This window comes from Cheilinus undulatus, linkage group 1 (assembly GCF_018320785.1).
Source record: "Cheilinus undulatus linkage group 1, ASM1832078v1, whole genome shotgun sequence".
Taxonomy (NCBI): Eukaryota; Metazoa; Chordata; class Actinopteri; order Labriformes; family Labridae; genus Cheilinus; species Cheilinus undulatus.
The window spans coordinates 54111158-54129607 of NC_054865.1; the positions used below are offsets into that span (position 1 = coordinate 54111158).

Sequence of the window (18450 nt, forward strand, 5' to 3'; positions counted from 1 at the left end):
AAATACTTCTATCAAATCAAGATCCCTTTCTCATCCTCACAGACACCTGCACTGAACACCAGCATCATCTAGTGGTGAGCAGAAGAAATAACACTTACAGGGACTCAGACACAAGACTGATGATGAAACTGTACCTGTCGCCTATCACTGGTCTGTCAGTACAAGAATCTGCTCAGCAACAGACTCAATGAGGCTCAGTGGAAAGGAATGGTGGATTCTTCTTGTGGCTGGAGATTTTTTTTAATACCCAAACTTAGTGCATAAGCTATTTTTTTTCACTTCTTTTTGAGATTTAAAATAGGTGTCTGTCTTTTTATAGTTTGAATTGGCTGAAACTTTAGCTGCTGAATAGCTCTCATATAACCTGATCCCTGGATAAAAAAGCACAACACAGCATTTTTAAAACTATCAAAAATATCCTAAAACATCTTTAGCCCTAAAAACATCCTGCTGACTTTAAACATGGGATGTAGAATAGAAGTATAATACATGATCACAAAATAACACTTCAGCATTATCGTTGTGATTATGATGCCTCACCAAATACATGATAACAATCAAACTGATTATTTTTTCTCGCAGTTGAGGTTAAATCTGCATTTGAAGACCTAACTGTATCGAAGACTCAAAGTGAAAATGAAAGTAAAACTTTCATTGTTCATGAACCAGAAAGCGTCCCAGTATTTTTTGTTGAAACACTTTATTAAATAGCTTGTAACTTAAATACTATCAGCCTTGGTTATTAAACTATACCTCATTTTATTTTGCTGCTCATTTAAAAGAAGTGGCCAGTAAAAAATAATAATGGTAGGTTGGAGAGAAAGCTCATTTCCTTCCCTGATTTTCATCCTAGTTCAGCTTCAGAGGTTTTAGTTTTCAAAAGTGAAGTTTCAATGCTGTTAAGATTACTTAGTTATTTGTAAAATTGTTGACTACATATATATTACCTTCTAAAATGTTTTGGGAATAATTATGTAATAAGAAAAGCAGAACCAACATTGCTCCAGGAGGTTTCACCCAAAGACAGAAATATCCATCTGCTTGAGTAATGGCTCCACCATGTGGGAATAAGAAAAACTTCACTCAATGGTACCGGTGGCTAGAATAGCTGTTTGCATTGAGATGTATTATCTAGTCCAACCTAAATATGTTCACATTTGGTTCTTGAACAGCCGTTTTAAATTATTTTCTGTGTGAAATATGATTTGTTTCAATACAAAAAAAAGTAACAGCCAACCTGCTGATATATTTCCAAGTTTTAATGTAAAATACAAAACAAAACAGGGTTTGGTGACATGAGCAAAAAACAGTCAGTTGGCTCATTTGTCCTTCTCCTTCTGCTCCTTCTCCTTTTTGTCTTTTTCAGCTTTGGCCTCCTCGGCCTCGTGCTTCTTGATGAGCTCCTCTACCTCCTTCTGTTTCAGCACTTTAATTTTTGTTTTCCCATCTTCTCGTGTCAGGGTGGCAATTTCCACTGAAACAGTCAAAGTAACACAAAACTCAGATTAGACCAATAAAGTGGTGAGTCTGAAAGGACAGATGGAATCAAGATGGTAAAAAATGCAGTCAGTGTTTTATAGTAGCTTTTAGTTTACTGTTGGACCTCTCATGTATCAACTATAAATCATGAGCAGAGCTTTGTGAATACTATGTTTTATATTCAGTTTACTATGAATAATTCTGTCTAGTTTTCTGAATTACCCAAACTCATATTTCATTTTTCATCAAAGCAATAGAAAAATCCAAATTAAATGATGAGAAAGCAGCACTGAGCCTCACCTTTCTCTGCTGAGAGCTTGCTGACATCCATCGTTTTGTTGAGGACTTTGACAGCCAGAGCCAGAGCAGAGGACAGCGTCATCTCTCCCTCTTTGTAGTCCTGCTTCAACATGGACACTGCAGCCTGAGGACAAAGAGATCAACACATCAACAACAACATGAAGGAAGAATGCTGGACAGATTCAGCATAATTTAGACACACAGTATGCCACAAATCTGGATTTGTAGGTACAAAGAATTTTTAATCCTGTTTTATATCCCATAACTATCTATTACTGGCCAATATTTCCTGATTATAGATTAATCCTAGTTATCACACGCTCACATGCTGAGGTTTGATTATTTAAAATAAGAACGTTATGAGATTATTTATTAAACTATGCATTATTGTATCCTGCTACCCAGCCCGTATGCATGGAGAGACCAGGAGAACAATGTTGGCGCATGCATGCACATGAGTGGTGAGGAATAAAGATCATACATGTACATTTAGTGGAGCAACAAGATCAGGTACATCTATCTGCCTGTTTATCTAAAATGTTTTAAAGTTTCACCTCCTCTATAAGAGAGGAGCGCTGTGTGGGATACTGTTGTGGACACTCACAGAGTTACACACATACACACAGAGCAGCATTCACTGTGCTTTCTATTCCGCAGCAGTTTGTTTGCTGTATGTGCAGCATGAAAGCCAACCGCCCAGCAGCCCACCTCCCTTATAAAAATGTGACTTTAGTGCAGTAAATTAGACTAACGTGGAATAAATGAGGATATGGCGCTGGTTAGTCTCTAAGTAGTTTAAATATACTAAATGTAAACCTGAAGACTGTTTCAGGAGGATGAGCATGGGGTGAAAATTTCATTGAAGTTATATATCATTACATAAGTATTTATATCATTAAAAATGTTATTATGTGCACAATAATTAAATGGTATCAGGGGAAAGAAGTTCTTAAGTTTAATTTGTAGCACTGTTTCAGACTTACAGCACTGTTGTTTCCAATACAGGTTGCCTTCCAGCCTCCATAGTTGCCGCTGGGGTCACTCTGGTACAACTGGAAACCGTAGTGTTTGTCCCAGGCCATGTAGAGCAGAGAAACACCAAACGGCCTCTTCCCTGTTTAGACAAACCAACACAGCTGTTAGAGAATGTCAAAATCCATAAAACACTTTTTATAGTTAATGTGACCCAGAAAACATTTCTTCAGGCATTATACATGTTTGTTGTAGATGTCTTTTAACACAGATTTTATTATTTATGACTGACAAAAGGGTATTCCAAAGAAGAATTATGCCTAGTTTGCTTCTATCCGTATGAAACATGAAGGGTTACAATTATAGAAGAACAAGATGGTTTGGCTTTCTACCTCCAAACTGTGTGTAGGCCTGCTTGATGTCACAAAGAGCTGTCACCAACTGCTCACAGGGTATTGGCTCCTGGTACTGTAATAAATATCTAAGGAGAAATCATGTGGGTCAATAGCTGGTGATGACTTTGTTGAACTGGATGAAACTCGAGCACAAACTTTTGCCTTGTAAATGACAATTCCCTTCTAATGTACTGCAATCTACTAACACATTAAAAACATGTATACATAAAAATCCTTCTATCGAGTATCCATAAATTAACAGAAGTCTAAGAGATAGCCTTAACATTTTGCTGGTCCACAATTTTCCTCTTAAGCTCACCTCTGTGCAATTAGCCGTAACTCATTTGTCAGTACATTGGCATCGGATGTGATCCCAGCAACACTGCAGGCCATGTCTCTGAAAAAGACAGTTTCACCCAAATTAGATAACAGCACAAGTTAGCTCATACAAGTGATGAATATAAATGATTTCTGATCAGAATGAGCCAAGTATTCAAGGAGGAACAGTCATTCTGTAGTTCAGTTGACTTACTCGTTAAGTTTGTAGATCTTTTCAGAGAAGAAAACCTCATCTAGAAGTTTGTGGATGTTGCGTCTCTCTGCTGCTAACAGAACTCCATCGTTAGCTAGGATTCCAAGACAGGTTCCAGCATGACCGATTGCTTCCATTGCATATTCCACCTGATACAGGCGTCCTGTAAAATTTAGTCATTAAGTTCAGATATTACTTTGCAAAAGGCATCCATTACTCTGGAACTAAGCCTGCCAACATTCCTGTTTTTCCCAGGTTTCTCCCATACTTTTGGGCCGTCTCCCACCCACCTCTCATTTTGTCATTTCTCCTGAGGAAATTCCTGTAATGTTTGTGGCTACACCATAATAAAAACTGAATTATATGTTTTATATGTTTGTCTTGGGATACCACCGCTGCCAGGTCGTGTGTGAATCACATATCTGCATTTAAATAAAATTTCAACCCTCTGCCCCTGTGACCTGGCAACCCGTAAACTGATTCAAGGAGTGGGCTGAACTCTGCATGGGCTGACAGACAAGATTAGAGCTGAATGACAGAGTGAAGTAGCTGAAAATAACAGGACAGAACTGCTATCATTTTCGTCCGCTCTTTTGTCTGTATTCCTTCCCTGCGTTATCACAAAAATGTATTTTATCATCCGTATAACATTCAGTGCCCTTCCATCTTGGTCACTGCACATTAGTGTATGACTTTAAAAAAAGTTATGACTTGAATCGTGGATTATTTCTTTAAAAGTCTGTATTACAGTGAAGCCCAAAAGAAGAGAGACTTACCCTCTGGGGAAAATATTGTTGTTCGGGAGTCGTATCTTCGAGACTAAGCAACAAAGACAAAAATGGACAGAATCAAACAAAGAACACAAGAAAACCAACAACAGCAAACTATAAACGTGCATGGGAAATTAATTTATTCAAATACAATAACTCACCATTTTTCTGAGTCACTGAAGCCTCCTGCAAAGTTCAGTACATGATCGGTCAAACAGCACAAACATAAATATTGGCAAGAAAACGTTTAATACTACATAGAATTGCACTGATTCTCATTATGTGATGCTTAACAATTGTTTAACTTGTATCTTTATACCGGAATACATGACAGTTAGCATGCTAGCTAACTAACTGAGCAGAATGAATCTGCAATATGAACAAGCTAGCTCGTTAGCACGTTAGCTGAGCAGGTCAAAATAAACTACGTCCTTCGGCTCTGCGTCTTCAGAATGAACGTACAATCTCAAACTTCGGTTAAACATAACAATACTAGTGTTAGAACTAAAAGAAAGGTGGAAATGCCTTACTTTCCGTACTTTTCCACTGGCTGGGAGATGCACTACTTTCAGTTTGATGTTTCCTGAACGCTCACACCGGAATCCTTTTACAGTGAAGTAGTCGCTCAGCAGCGCCATCCTGCGGTGGGAGGACCGGTCCTTTTTACTCATTGAAAATGGTTGGGTATAGTTTTGTTTTTGTTTGTTTACCGATAACGGTGCTAAATCGATACTTTTAAAACTGTGCCGATGCCTAAACGGTGCAGAAACGATACTTTTAAGAAAAGGGGAATGTTATTATTATTTTTCAAGATTAAAAACACAAAAAAGCGTCTCGCACACTGCAGGGCTCCAACAATATAGTTTATTGCTCCAAAGTAGTGACGTTTCGAGCAGAACTGCTCTTCTTCAGACTCAAGTGATAAGTGCAAAAGCCCCTCATTATATACAGGTGAAGGTAATCACACAAACAATCACATGATCTGATTTGAGAGTTATCACGTGAACATGTTTCAATGACAAAAAACACATATCTACATAAACACAGTGTTAAGTGCGATATTTACAATTTCAAATGTTCAAGATGTAGTGCTTTCTTGCAAAACTCATAAAGATACATATAAAGAGTAACAATGTCTGCACAGATAGATGTAGCGCAAGAACATGTGACTGTGTAAATCCAAAATTGCACAAACAATTTTTCTTTAACTCCGTTATAATACAGAGAGACAACTAAATAGTTCAGCCAAGGACCTCCATAGTATAATGTAATGAGCATCAGGCTGGAAGCCGTCATAAAATACATTATAGAACTGGAGAGGCGCCTATAAGTACTGTGGGTGCAGTTAGTGAATCAGAGATTAACTGTCATCCTAGCAAGAGGAGTAAAAAAAAAAAAAGAGGGTTATTGTGCATCTAATCATGTCATTTTATAAGGTTCTTATTCTGAGTATACATAAGAAATCAACAAAAAGGAAAATTATAGAGCATGGTAATAAATAAGAAAATCCAGTCTCTAAACAATGTTCCATGATTTTTACAGCAAACAATTTGATGCATAAATTCATAAATCTCTAGGATGACTGAATAATGATGGCAGAGGTACATCACAGCATATACTTTACAGAAAAGGGCGGCTATCCATCTCTTCATTAAGACCTTTGGGTGATAGTGTATTGAGGGAATATTTCCAGAACAGCTCACGTTGAAGGAGAATGTTGCTGATGTCTCCTCCTCTCCGTGGGAGTGTGACATGTTCTATACCGATGTAACTTAGAGAGGCAACTGAGTGATTTAACTGGTCAAAGTGGTTAGCTACAGGACTTTTTTGTCATGGTTTCTAATGGTGCTTCTATGTTCTGAAATCCTGTTTTTTAAAGGTTTGTAAGTTTTACCTATATAAGCAAGTCCACAGGGGCACTTAAGCATGTAGATGACATTAGAAGTTTTACATGAAATAGTGCCTTTGGTGAACATACTTTTCTCTGTGTGTAGGTGACAGAAAGTTTTAATTTTGTGAGTAAAGTTACATTGTTGACACCACATTTGTAGTTGCCAGGTCCCAAGGTACTCAAAAGTGTGGGTTGGAGAGATGTCAGGGTCGTTGGGCAGTCTGCTCTCACCAGCATGTTACCTAAATTGGGAGGTCTCTTAAAAACAATCTGCGGGGGGTTTGTTAGATGATCCCTGAGGCCGGATCAGTGGAGCTGACATGCCAGTGTTTTTTGATGATAAAAGCCATGTCTCTAGGTAGAGGAGAGTATGGGATGGCACATGTGATCCTGTTGTTAGTGGTTTTAGTCTTTTTGTTATAAAGGCATTCTGCTTGAGACAGATTAGAAAAGTGATTTGAAGCCTCTTGTACCCATTCTTTTTTATAACCTCTTTGCAAAAATCTATTTCGTAAATCAATGCTTTGATTTTTAAAGTCAGCACCAGAGCTGCAGATGTGGCGTATACGATGGAACTGAGATATGGGGAGGCTTTTCTTTAAGGGAGTGGGATGGAAAGACCGTCCATGCAGTAAGGAGTTTCTGTCTGTGGGTTTCCTGTATAGACTGGTGCTTAAGCTTCCATTATTGTTGATAATTAAGATGTCCAAAAAGTTCATTTTGTGAGGATCATGTGCCATCTTTCTGACAGTGTCCTTTTTGACTCAGCACCTGCCCGCCTAGGTTTGGATGTGCGTGTAGACCTTTTTTCCTACTATTTTTCAAAACTACCCTTCATTTTAGCAAGGATAATCCACTGAGATAGGGTCTCTTTTCTAGGGGTGCCCTGCAGTAATACAGAAAGAGAGAATAGGAAAAACATTTATAAAATGGTTAAAATAATTACAAATACATACATAAAAATGTGTCCATAATCGTAAACCCATGCCCTGGTTAATAAATCACATTTTAAAACAGTTGCATCACCTTTCTCATATTGTTCAGACACAACCTCTTAGAAATCACCATATCATACCAAAGAGGGCAATCAGCCTGTTATTTGGAAATAAGTCCTCATATTGGTTGAATTTTTGATTTTCAAAAGCTGTAAGGTGTAATCATCAAGAATAAAACAAAAAAAGTCTTGACATATTTCACTTTGTATGAGATGAATCTAGAATAAATAAATTTTACCGTATTGAATTCAGTCATGAGAAAAAAAAACATTAATTTTGATATGAAATTCTATTAATGTAGATGCACCTGTTTCTATGTCTACTTAGGGCTTTCATGCAGACAGTTTTTGCACGTTTTTTCCTAGCACGCATACTCTTGGGCAAATTTGCAACCCCATGGAAAGAGCTTCGGGCCCCCACTTTTGGGTCCTGACCCACCAGTTGAGAACCACTCCAAACTACACTAATCGTAAGTAAAAAGTAATATTACTGATTTTAAAATGTACTTAAAACGTACAAGTCCCTCTACCCCACACAGAAAACTTAATTCAAGTAATGAAAGTAATCTGAGTAAATGTGGTACGTTACAAGTCACCCCTGACAGTACAGTACTATAAGCAAAGTAATAAATATGGCTAAAATATTTTTTTTACTTCTTGTTTACAAAAAATGTAAACAAAATGTTAAATGCAAATGTTATGAAATAGTATAATACACAATGGCAGAAAATGCTTTTTTTTTGCAAAAGAAACAAAAAACAGCATTGTTTACTTTTTGCCAAAGTGTTTAAACGTAATCTAAACTCTTAGCTCTATAGCAAAGTAGTTCACTTTTGTTTTTCATTAAACCAAGTTTTTTTAAAATACAAAATATTATTCTTGCTTTAAAAGCAATAAATTGATCAGAATAATGAAGTAAAACCGGATGAGGTGTAAACCTACTGTTGCTCTACATCTATAAGGCAGGACAAATGTAAGGCATAAAACAACATAGATGAGATACAAGACCACGGTACACTAGCATTACAACAGTCAGCTAATATGTAACCTACCTCACCTCCAAGAGGTGAATCCTTTTGTGAGTATTGTTCAGATACATTGCCAGATCCTCCAGTCCTGAAGACAGCAGTACCTGGATGACATTGTAACGTTTAAAAGTTATACAATTTTACAATAAAAGAAGAAGAAATTCTGCTGTGTCATTGGTTGGTTACGCAGCATGGCGTTTGAATGGGAACAGGAAGGGAATTCACTGCTAGCTAGCCGAACAAGCTAGAAAGGAACTGCGACTCACCTGCCAACGCTGTAATTGTTCGAATTTACCAAATCAAGCAATTCAAAATGCACAAGTTGTTTAATGACATGAAGTTTAAAGTCTAGCGATTCGCCTGAAATGACTTTGGAATAATGGTCTGTCCGAGGAGGTGAGTGCTTGTTCATTATTCCGATGCTAACGCGGAGCTAGCTCAATGTTAGCAACACACAAGCCTCCGTAAACCATGTTAAAGCAGGAGATGACGGACATATTTTACTCAGTACCGGGCTATGGAGCTGGCTAGCTAATAATGATCTGACTCGTGTGTGTTATTCGTAATGACGCTACTTTTTACATTATCTCTCAGTTGGTTTCACTCCACCCCAGGAACACAGTGTCCTCTGTCTGCCTCTGGTGTCAACTACAAACCGGTTTTTATGAGCTAACGGTGGCTAGCTAACGTTACCCCGTGGACAACAAGGCTGGATTTGTAGAAACACAGTCATAACTCTGATTCATGGCCCAGGCTTTATATCAATAAGACTAGAAACCCCTTAGCCTGCTGAGTATGACCTTTGAGCTGCCCGACTCTGACAGCTGGGGATAAATGTAAATGATCAGACAGAAGAAATGACAGCCCTCCACAAGGGAACAATTTAAATTTTACCGTCAGAATAAAGATCTGAAAATGTCGGTAGTCTAGAGTATTATTTGAAGCCCCAGTGAGGAGAACTTAGCTGATAATAAAATAGCTGCTGGACTAAGGGATAAACTTGTTTCTTTGTTTATTTATTATGTTACAGTGGCTGATACAATGTCTATAAAAGTATTCACCCTTACACGTTTTACTCACTTTTTATTGATTTCAAGTCAACCATGGTCAATTTAATTTACATTTTTTTTGACAAAAAATACAGAAAAAAACTTCTTCCATGTCAAAAAGAAAACAGATTTATACAAAATGATGCCACGTTAATAAAAAATATGTTATGCAAAATAAGTGACTGCATAAATTTTCACCCCCTTCAAGTCAGTATTGGGAGAACTGCAAGAGAGCTACGGCTCAGGAGGGGATTTATTTTCCAGCCAGACATTCAGCCCATCGATACAGCGAAAGCTACACAGAAATGGTTTAAAGACAACAAGGTGAATGTTCTACAGTGGCCGAGTCAAAGCCCAGACCTCAATCCAATAGAGAATTTGTGACTGAACTTGAAAGGTCATTTCACGCCTGATCCCTGTGTAACCTGACAGAGCTTGAGCAGTTTAGCAAAGAAGGAGTAACAGTGCGGTGTCCAGATGCTTGAGCCTGATTGAGACCCGTCCACACAGACTCAGCACTGTGATTGCAGTGGTGACTCTACCAAATACTTGACTCGACGTTAGTTTGTAGAAATCTGTTTTGAAATTATATTCACTTAACCTTTGTTTGTAAAGTGCAAATTCATAACCATAGTTATCTCAAGACACTTTACAAAGAGGCATGTCTATACTTCTGTTGTGGCCTGTTATGATGAAGACCAGTGTTAATCACCATGAGCATAGCACTAGCAGTATTTGGTCCCATTACAGTGGTGACAAAAACTTCCCTAATAAAGGGTCGGAATGTCGAGCAGATCAGACTCATGTGGACAGCCCTCTGCTGAAGCTGCACTGGGGTATTGACCACGATTGATGAATAAAATCAATTAAAGTGTAAAACGTGGTGGGGGAGGGGGGTTAGGCACTGCATGTTTGCCTGTAAATGAAAGCAGGATGATGTGGTTTTTGGAGAGGGGGCTTGCCTTTGTGAGTCAAAAAACACTACTCCCATATGTATGGACAAAACCAGCACATAGTTGTTCACAGAGATTTATCTGATGTGATTAAAAATCACACAAAGGCTGAGAGTTATGTCTTATTTGAATTAAATCTTCAACCCATCTGTGTTTGTATAGCTCCAAATTATAACGGAGATTATCTCAAGATGTAGGGTACACCCTGGACCGGCCACCAGTCAATGTAGAAAAAAAAAAAACAGCCAGGCACGCTCACATTCACACCTACAGCCAATTTAGAGTCACCAATTAACCTAATGAGCATGTTTTTGGTGGTGGGAGGAAGCCGGAGTACCCGGAGAGAACATGCGAACTGTGCACAGAAAGGCCCTAACCGGGAAGTGAACCAGGGACCTTCTTGATGTGAGGCATCAGCGCTAACCCCTGAGCCACCGTGCAGACCTAGAGCAGTGTTAATAATTAATATTATAATAAACACTACACGCTATTATAATAAAGAACAGCTTAAATCTATTGTTAGTAAATACTGCAGTGAAGTGTTTTTTCTCTTGGATTCGATGAAACTGATCTAGTAATAATTATAGAAATAAGAACTATGTTACAAGATGAAGCAATGATCATGGTAATACTAGCATTTGCAAATAAAATGGCAATCATAAATTATGATTTAGATTTTTTTTTCATAAATCAGTGCTATTTCTACTCCACTTTTTGTCTGTCAGTGGGTTTTAAGAAGATAGGGATAGGGATTTTGGCCTGACGCCAGCGATTTTTACTAGGATTTTGCATTTAATTCAGTGTTGTCTGTCATGACAGTGTCACATCTGCAAGTGAGAGTGAAGATGAACTCATAATAAGCCTGTGCAATATGAGGAAAATCAATTTCAACAAAAACATTCAGAGTTTGCAATGTGCTGTTGTGACTGCTTATATTGTCAAAGCATTGTAATAATATCAGTAACTCTGCAGCCACACTGGTATGTACAAGATACATGGAGGAATGTGATTTACACAGTGGAAGAAAAAGGTTTCATGTCATATAGTTTTGCATCTTTTTTGTACTGTGGTGACTACAATTTTCACATCACAGTATCTTTGTATTTTCAGCCAAAGTAAGGCTATTATGGCCTTTCTTAAGTTATTAACTCATAGCATTTTTCTCCAGTAGCATCAAGGGAAAGTAGACCAGTTTTGGCATGGATCTTACTTTTTTTTTTTTTTTTTTATATCTTTGGTGAAAATGAGCTCAAATGGAAAAAAATATACTTAAGTTGAAGTTTTCTCCCTTTTTGTTGTGATGTTAAGCTATACTGTTTATAGCATGGATGTTGCCTTTCAATTTCTAACATCAGTATTTCATTATGAAGTTGAAAGTAGTCTACTGATCTCACTGTTTTTGTTCATGCTTTAGGCTAAAATCATTCTGATGAGGGGGCATCTACAGCCGACAGCATGCAGCAGAAAAGGAACATCCAGATCATCGAATGGGAGGACCTGGACAAAAAGAAGTTCTACTCTTTCGGGGTGTTCATGACGATGACCATCCGGGCCACCGTCTACCCAGCCACTCTAATCCGTACACGGCTTCAGGTGCAGCGGGGAAAATCTCTCTACAGCGGCACGTTTGATGCCTTCTTTAAGATTCTGCGGACGGAGGGTGTCCGTGGACTTTATCGCGGCTTTATGGTTAACACCTTCACGCTGATTTCAGGGCAGGCTTACATAACCACCTATGAGCTGGTGAGGAAATATGTCTCCCAGTACTCTGAGGACAATACAGTCAAGTCTCTGGTGGCAGGTGGTTCAGCCTCCCTGGTTGCTCAGAGCATCACTGTTCCTATAGACGTTGTCTCTCAGCAGTTGATGATGCAGGGCCAAGGGGAGCACCTCACCCGCTTCAGACTCAACTCTAACTCAGAGAAGGGAAAGCCCAAAAAATTCTTTGGCCAAACAAGGAACATTATGGCTCAGATTTTTGCTGCTGATGGTTTCAGGGGCTTCTATAGAGGATATGTGGCTTCATTACTCACTTACATCCCAAACAGTGCTGTCTGGTGGCCTTTCTATCATTTCTATGCGGGTAAGTGACTGGATCATATGTGTTATTATGTATAAAGTACTACACTGATAATTTTTTGTATCTGTCTGCAGTGCATTTGTATGTGTTTGAAGAAGACCGTTCTACCAGTCTAAGCCATTTAGTTAATGTTCTGTCTGTATGTGTAATGTTCTACAGAGCAGCTCTCTAATCTGGCTCCCAGTGACTGCCCTCATCTGATTCTACAAGCCACAGCAGGACCTCTGGCAGCTGCAACTGCCTCCACTGTCACCAACCCGATGGACGTAGTCAGAGCCCGAGTACAGGTAACTGTCTCTTCAATCTCAAGAACTTGACTCTGAGATTTGTTTTGATCATCCAGTGTTTCAGAAGCCAGAAGTAGTTTCAAGATCATTGGCATATAGTACGCATTTTCCTTCTTCCATTTAAAAAAGCTGAAGGTGCTGTTATGTTTGCTTGGATATTTATAAATAGCTGATAAAATAAATATAAATAATAAGTAAGCCTATTCATTTGTATGCATAAAGCTTCTAACTGCTGTTATACTCTTATGTAGTTTGCAAATACAGTGCTGTGAAAAAAATATTTGCCCCCTTTCTGATTCCTGATGTTTTTGCATATTTATCACACTTAAATGTTTCAGATCATCAAACCAATTTTAATATCTCACAAAGACAACCCAAGTAAAAACCAAATACAGTTTCTAAATGATGATTTTATTTATCAAGGGGAAAATAAATCCAAACCTATCTGGCCTTACTTGAAAAAGTAATTGCCCCCCTTGTTAAATCATGAGTTAACTGTGATTAACCACAGTTCTTGCAAAGTTAAGTTCAGTTTCACTCGCCACAGCCAGGCCTGATTACTGCCAGATTTGTTCATGAAAGAAATGCATCATGCCACGATCCAAACAAATTCAAGAACAAATGTGAAACAAAGTGATTGAAATCTATCAGTCTGGAAAAGGTTACAAAGCCATTTCCAAGGTTTTGGGACTCCAGCCAACTACGGTCAGAGCCATTATCCACAAATGGAGAAAACTGGGATTCGTGGTGAACCTTCCCAGAAGTGGTCGGCCAACAAAAATGACTCCAAAAGTGCAACGACGACTCATCCAAGAGGTCACAAGCGAACCCAGAACCACATCCAAAGAACTGCAAGCCTCACTGGCCTCAGTTAAGGTCAGAGTTCATGACTCAACCATAAGAAAGACACTGGGCAAAAATGGCATCCATGGGAGAGTTCCAAGGCCATTACATCTGACGTAAATATAACGCAGCATTTGATAAAAAAGAACATCATGCCAAAAGTCAAACGTGGTGGTGGCAGTGTGATGGTCTGGGGCTGCTTTGCTGCTACCTGGACCACTTGCTGTGATTGATGGAACCATGAATTCTACTGTCTAACAGAAAATCTTGAAGGCCAGCGTCCGGCCATCAGTTCATGCCCTCAAGCTCTAACGCTCTTGGGTTATGCAGCAGGATAACGACCCAAAATATACCGGCAAGTCCACCTCTGAACAGCTCAAAATAAACAAAACTAAGGTTTTGGAATGGCCAAATCCAGCTGAGATGCTGTGGTGTGACCTTAAATGGGCAGTTCATGCTGGAAAGCCCTCCAATAAGGCTGAGTTAAAACAATTCTGTGAAGAAGAGTGGGCCAAAATTCCCCGACAGCAATGTGAAAGACTTATCACCAGTTATCACAAATGCTTGATTGCAGTTATTGCTGCCAAGGGTGGCACAACCAGTTATTAGGTTCAGGGGGCATTTTGTCTTTACTTGGGTTGTCATTGTGAGATAAAAATTGGTTTGTTGATCCGAAACATTTAAGTGTGATAAATATGCAAAAACAAATCAGACATCAGAAAGGGGGAGAATACTTTTTCACAGCACTGTATCAGCCGTCTCTGGATAAAGCTATTATTTTGGTTTTGGCTCACACAACTGTGTGTTTTGTTTAGGTTGAAGGGAGGACCTCAGTCATTGAGACGTTCAGGCAGCTGATCAAAGAGGAGGGCTTCTGGGGACTGACCAAAGGACTGTCTGCCCGCATCATTTCCTCTACACCCACCGCCATCGTCATGGTAGTCGGATACGAGACGTTAAAGAAACTGAGTTTGAGACCAGAGCTGGTGGACTCGAGACACTGGTAGAAGATACCGGGACAGACGGTTTCTGGACCATGTGCCATAGCCCAAATATTAGACTATGAGTGAATGCACTGGATGAGAGAGAGGTTTGTTTAAAATCACAGCCCAGGGAACAAATGGAATCACTTTAAACAAACATCTGTGTGTTAGATTTTGACATATATGTACACTAACACATTAGCTCAGATTAATATAAAGCCATTAACATTCACATGGATTGACATTCAGAGTTTGTGTTGCTGCATAACAGGTTTGTGTTGCTTTTTGTGCAATCAAGAGTTGAGAGAGATTTTAACACTGAAAGATGAAGAGGCAGGGATGAAACCAGGAGGATTCATTTTCATGAGGACGATCTCAAAGCTGAAGGCAGATAAGTAGGATTTTCTAAAAACAAACTAGCATGTTTAAAAAAAAAAATAATAATAATAATTAAATCACAAATGATCCAGTAAAAATTGGCAGTGTTGTACAGAGACCCTGGCTGTTGCCTGTAGGATCAAACGCAGCAAAAACAAATTCAAACAAAAATGAGTGTTGAGTCTTGCAGCTGCACAACCTTCTCAGTGCAATTTGGGTTTACTTGTTGCTTCTGATTGGGTTAAAACCATCACACCATTCTAAGGAAACATGGGTCAACATATATATTATTACAGCGTTGGACATTCATATGGTTATGGAGCACAAGGGAGCTTCTCATCTACACTTAATACTGCACTTCTCCTTTTACTCCTCTGATCTCACTCCTGTAACACCTCTGGTACTATTTCGGATGTCTGCACAGAGGTGCTTTACTTCACTTCATCCCCAAGTAATGCCTCAGTGACATCCCTATCGAGGGCAAAACTTCACCTTGAACAGGACAAACATGATCGCTGTTGTCTGAGTCAGGAGCATAGGAGGCTCCTCTTAGGTTTTTCTGTCGTATCCATAGACTGTAGAGAATATTGAACTCCATGATTTCAGCCATCTGGTGACTGAAGGAGGCTGAAACCAGCGTCTGATGGCTATCATGTTGAAAACAGGGCTCAACCTAGTTTTGATCAACCTTGAAACAGACAAAGAGCTTTAGCTGAGGCAGGTCAAAGCCTCCTGACAAACAGCTACACTCTGCTGGCTTGCCATGCCTCTGATTATTCAAAAATTCTGTTCTTCTAAAACCAAAATGGGCAACTTATCAAAAAGTCACTGCCTGTACCACGATTTTGGCCCAAATAATTTTTGAATCAGGATGTAAACATGTTTATTTCTGATGCAAAAATCTGTATTTTAACACCAGGTGTGTGGGTGACTTCTGGCACTTGTGCAGCAGGGTTGGAAATAAACTTTTTTGTCCGCCAGCTACTCACACAAGGGTCAGCTTTGAATTTTTGTGTTTCTAAACTGTAGCTGGCAAATCCTACTTATCTGCCTTTGATGTATCAATGCATGCTCCAGAACAGTGGTTCTAAACTGGTGGGTCAAGACCCAAAAAGGGTCACAAATGGATTCCTGGAAAAAAATTGGGTCAAAATGAATAGTAGTCGTACGCTGACACATGTCCTTGTACTTTATTTCACTCTGTTTTGCTTGACGAGGAGTAAATTCTGTAGGGATGTTTGATTTTTGCCGATATCCGATGTGCCAATATTTGCAGATTCTTTTTAGATGATACTAATATCGATACAGATATTTAAAAATGCTTTTCGGACAAGAAATTTCAGTCCTTTTGGACTTGAGGATGACCAAGGAGACAAACTTTAGTCCTTAAAAAACACTTAAAGTTTAAAGCGTGAGGATAAATAAAGAAAAAGATCTCAGCTGACATACTGTAGGTCTGTTGGTTCAGCATAAAACTCCACTGATTTATTAGTATACATGGACAAAATTTACAGTTGATATATGCTGAAATACACAGGCAAAATATTGGGTGTGAATATTGGCAGAAATTTCAAGTATCCTGTTATCTTGGATGGAAATGTCTTCAAGAATTTCTTTAGACTTTAAAAAAGTCCACCAGATTTTTGATTATTAAAGCAAACCAGACTGAAATATTTTTGCATGCATGTCCTCCTTAAGTTTCAACGTCTCTTTGTGCTCTCATATGTTTTGTTCTATATAAGGCCTAAACTGCAACATTTTTCTTTAATTTTGAAAAATTCTAAAATTTGGGTCACATTACAGAAATGTCGGTGGCTCCTGTGGCTGAACCAGCTGAGAACCACGGCTCTGGAATCATGTTGGATAACCTCTGCTGTGGAGGAAAGCAGATTGATTTTTGGATAGCTGGATATTGTTTTTTACTAGTCAGATGTTTGTTACAGTGACTTGTGTTTGTGTCCACATGAAAACCTGGTTTGAATCAGAGTTCAGAGAACCAGTAAGGGTCATTTAGATATAGATGAAGCATTCAGATAAACACTACACAAATCTTTCCCAAGTGTCTGTTTCCATATAAACTGTCTCTCTGCAGTTCCCCTCTCTCTGCCTTTTTGCTGCCTTCATTGTATAATCAACTCCAGAAGTTTGCTTTTTTACTGTGGACGACAGTAGGATTTAGAATTGTAGCTTCGTGGCAGCCTGTGTTTATCTTTTATTTACAGTTGTCTTATAACCTGCACAGTCTAAATCATAAAGGACAATTAACATGAGGACATAAAACATGCAGTACAAACTCTGTCTGTACTCTTTTAACATCTGCTGGCTGTTGGGACTTGTTGAAAACTCTGCAGTGATGAAGCTGGTTTATTAAGGGCAGATTTTGTACCCTGGTTTTGTCCAGGAGGTTGAACTTGGCTGAATTATCAAAACTGTGAGCTGAAGGAGGAAGAAGGTTCAAAATCAAGAGTGATGCAATTTCAGTGTTGACACAAATCAGTTTGAGTGCAATAATGTAAATGTTTTGTTCTTTTCAGCACAAAATGTGATTGTAAATGTTCTGTAAATCCTGTGAATAACATCTTTAAAGAAGTGTTTAAGTTATTTTCCTGTTCAAGCGTTCGGGATTACGACCACTGAAGTGTCCAAACTTCTCTTTCTGTTCAGTCTCTTTTTTGTGTTTTTAACATAACGTTTGTTGCTTTTGGTTTGAAACGGCTTTTAAAGAAAGATGATTATTTCAAAATAAAATCAAGTACAACGTTGAAATTTAAGAAGTGATCATATTTTTAAATATAAACATTTAAATATGACATTAAATGTTGTCACAGTGGAAAGGAATGAGTGCTTAAATAAAATGAGACAAGTTAATAAAATAAAAGTTTTGAACAGATTTGCTCAGGTCAAGATGAACTCTGGAATACATTTAGGTTTAATTTGCAGTTTTAAGTTTCTGAATCATATTTTCATGCAGTGGCACGTGTGCACTTCTTCATCTGTTTTTCTTTGTGAACGTATTTTACTGCAAACCTGTTCGGGTTATCTGAGGGAGAAGGGAATCAATCAAACTGCTGTGATGAAATTAAGCCTCTATTTTTATTGTCTTTTAAATCGAAGTGTTGTCAGATTACATTGTAAGTGAAAATGAGATTTTTCTTCTGCTGTTGATCAGAACGCGACTGCCATGAATAGAGCTCATATTTTTTTCCATCATGTTTTGTCTTGTGTGTCGTTGCTTCATCCATTCAGTTAATAAAACTTCACAGCTGCTCAAAATCAAACTGGCTCATTATTACCATGTAAATAAAGCTACTGAACTGTACTGTTATTGTTAATATCCAAGTTGATTTTTGGCCTGAGAATTTTGCAGTGATGTAGGAAAAATGTAAAAAGGAGGAGTAAAAGGAAGCCCAACGAACAATTTAGTGGCTAGACATGAATATTAAAGGTGTTTAGCATGTCAATAAATATTTGACGTTAATCCTGTATGTCACCTTACAAGTAATATGAACTCTAATG

At 38.5% G+C, this 18450-nt stretch overlaps 2 protein-coding genes across 4 annotated transcripts; one reads left to right on the forward strand and one right to left on the reverse strand.

The window, feature by feature from the left end:
- Positions 1 to 1244: 1244 nt before the first annotated feature.
- On the reverse strand, positions 1245 to 5097 carry LOC121509919 (proteasome subunit alpha type-4-like). The gene is made up of 9 exons (XM_041787723.1): positions 4979 to 5097; positions 4610 to 4634; positions 4455 to 4497; positions 3679 to 3841; positions 3466 to 3543; positions 3144 to 3232; positions 2763 to 2893; positions 1780 to 1903; positions 1245 to 1474 (listed from the first exon to the last, which is right to left on the reverse strand). The coding sequence occupies exons 2-9, from the start codon at positions 4610 to 4612 to the stop codon at positions 1320 to 1322; spliced, it is 786 nt and encodes a 261-aa protein (XP_041643657.1). The 5' UTR covers positions 4613 to 4634; positions 4979 to 5097; the 3' UTR covers positions 1245 to 1319.
- Positions 5098 to 8557: 3460 nt separating this feature from the next.
- LOC121514959 (solute carrier family 25 member 44-like) lies at positions 8558 to 18194 on the forward strand. 3 transcript variants are annotated; one of them, XM_041795460.1, is made up of 4 exons: positions 8558 to 8638; positions 11778 to 12446; positions 12603 to 12730; positions 14389 to 18194. In XM_041795460.1, exons 2-4 carry the CDS (start codon positions 11819 to 11821, stop codon positions 14578 to 14580), a joined length of 948 nt encoding a protein of 315 aa, XP_041651394.1. In that variant the 5' UTR covers positions 8558 to 8638; positions 11778 to 11818; the 3' UTR covers positions 14581 to 18194. The 3 variants fall into 3 exon arrangements, with proteins under 3 accessions (XP_041651394.1, XP_041651376.1, XP_041651384.1); XM_041795442.1 differs by having other exon boundaries at positions 8582 to 8757; XM_041795450.1 differs by lacking the exon at positions 8558 to 8638 and adding an exon at positions 11379 to 11393.
- The last annotated feature ends 256 nt before the right edge of the window (positions 18195 to 18450 follow it).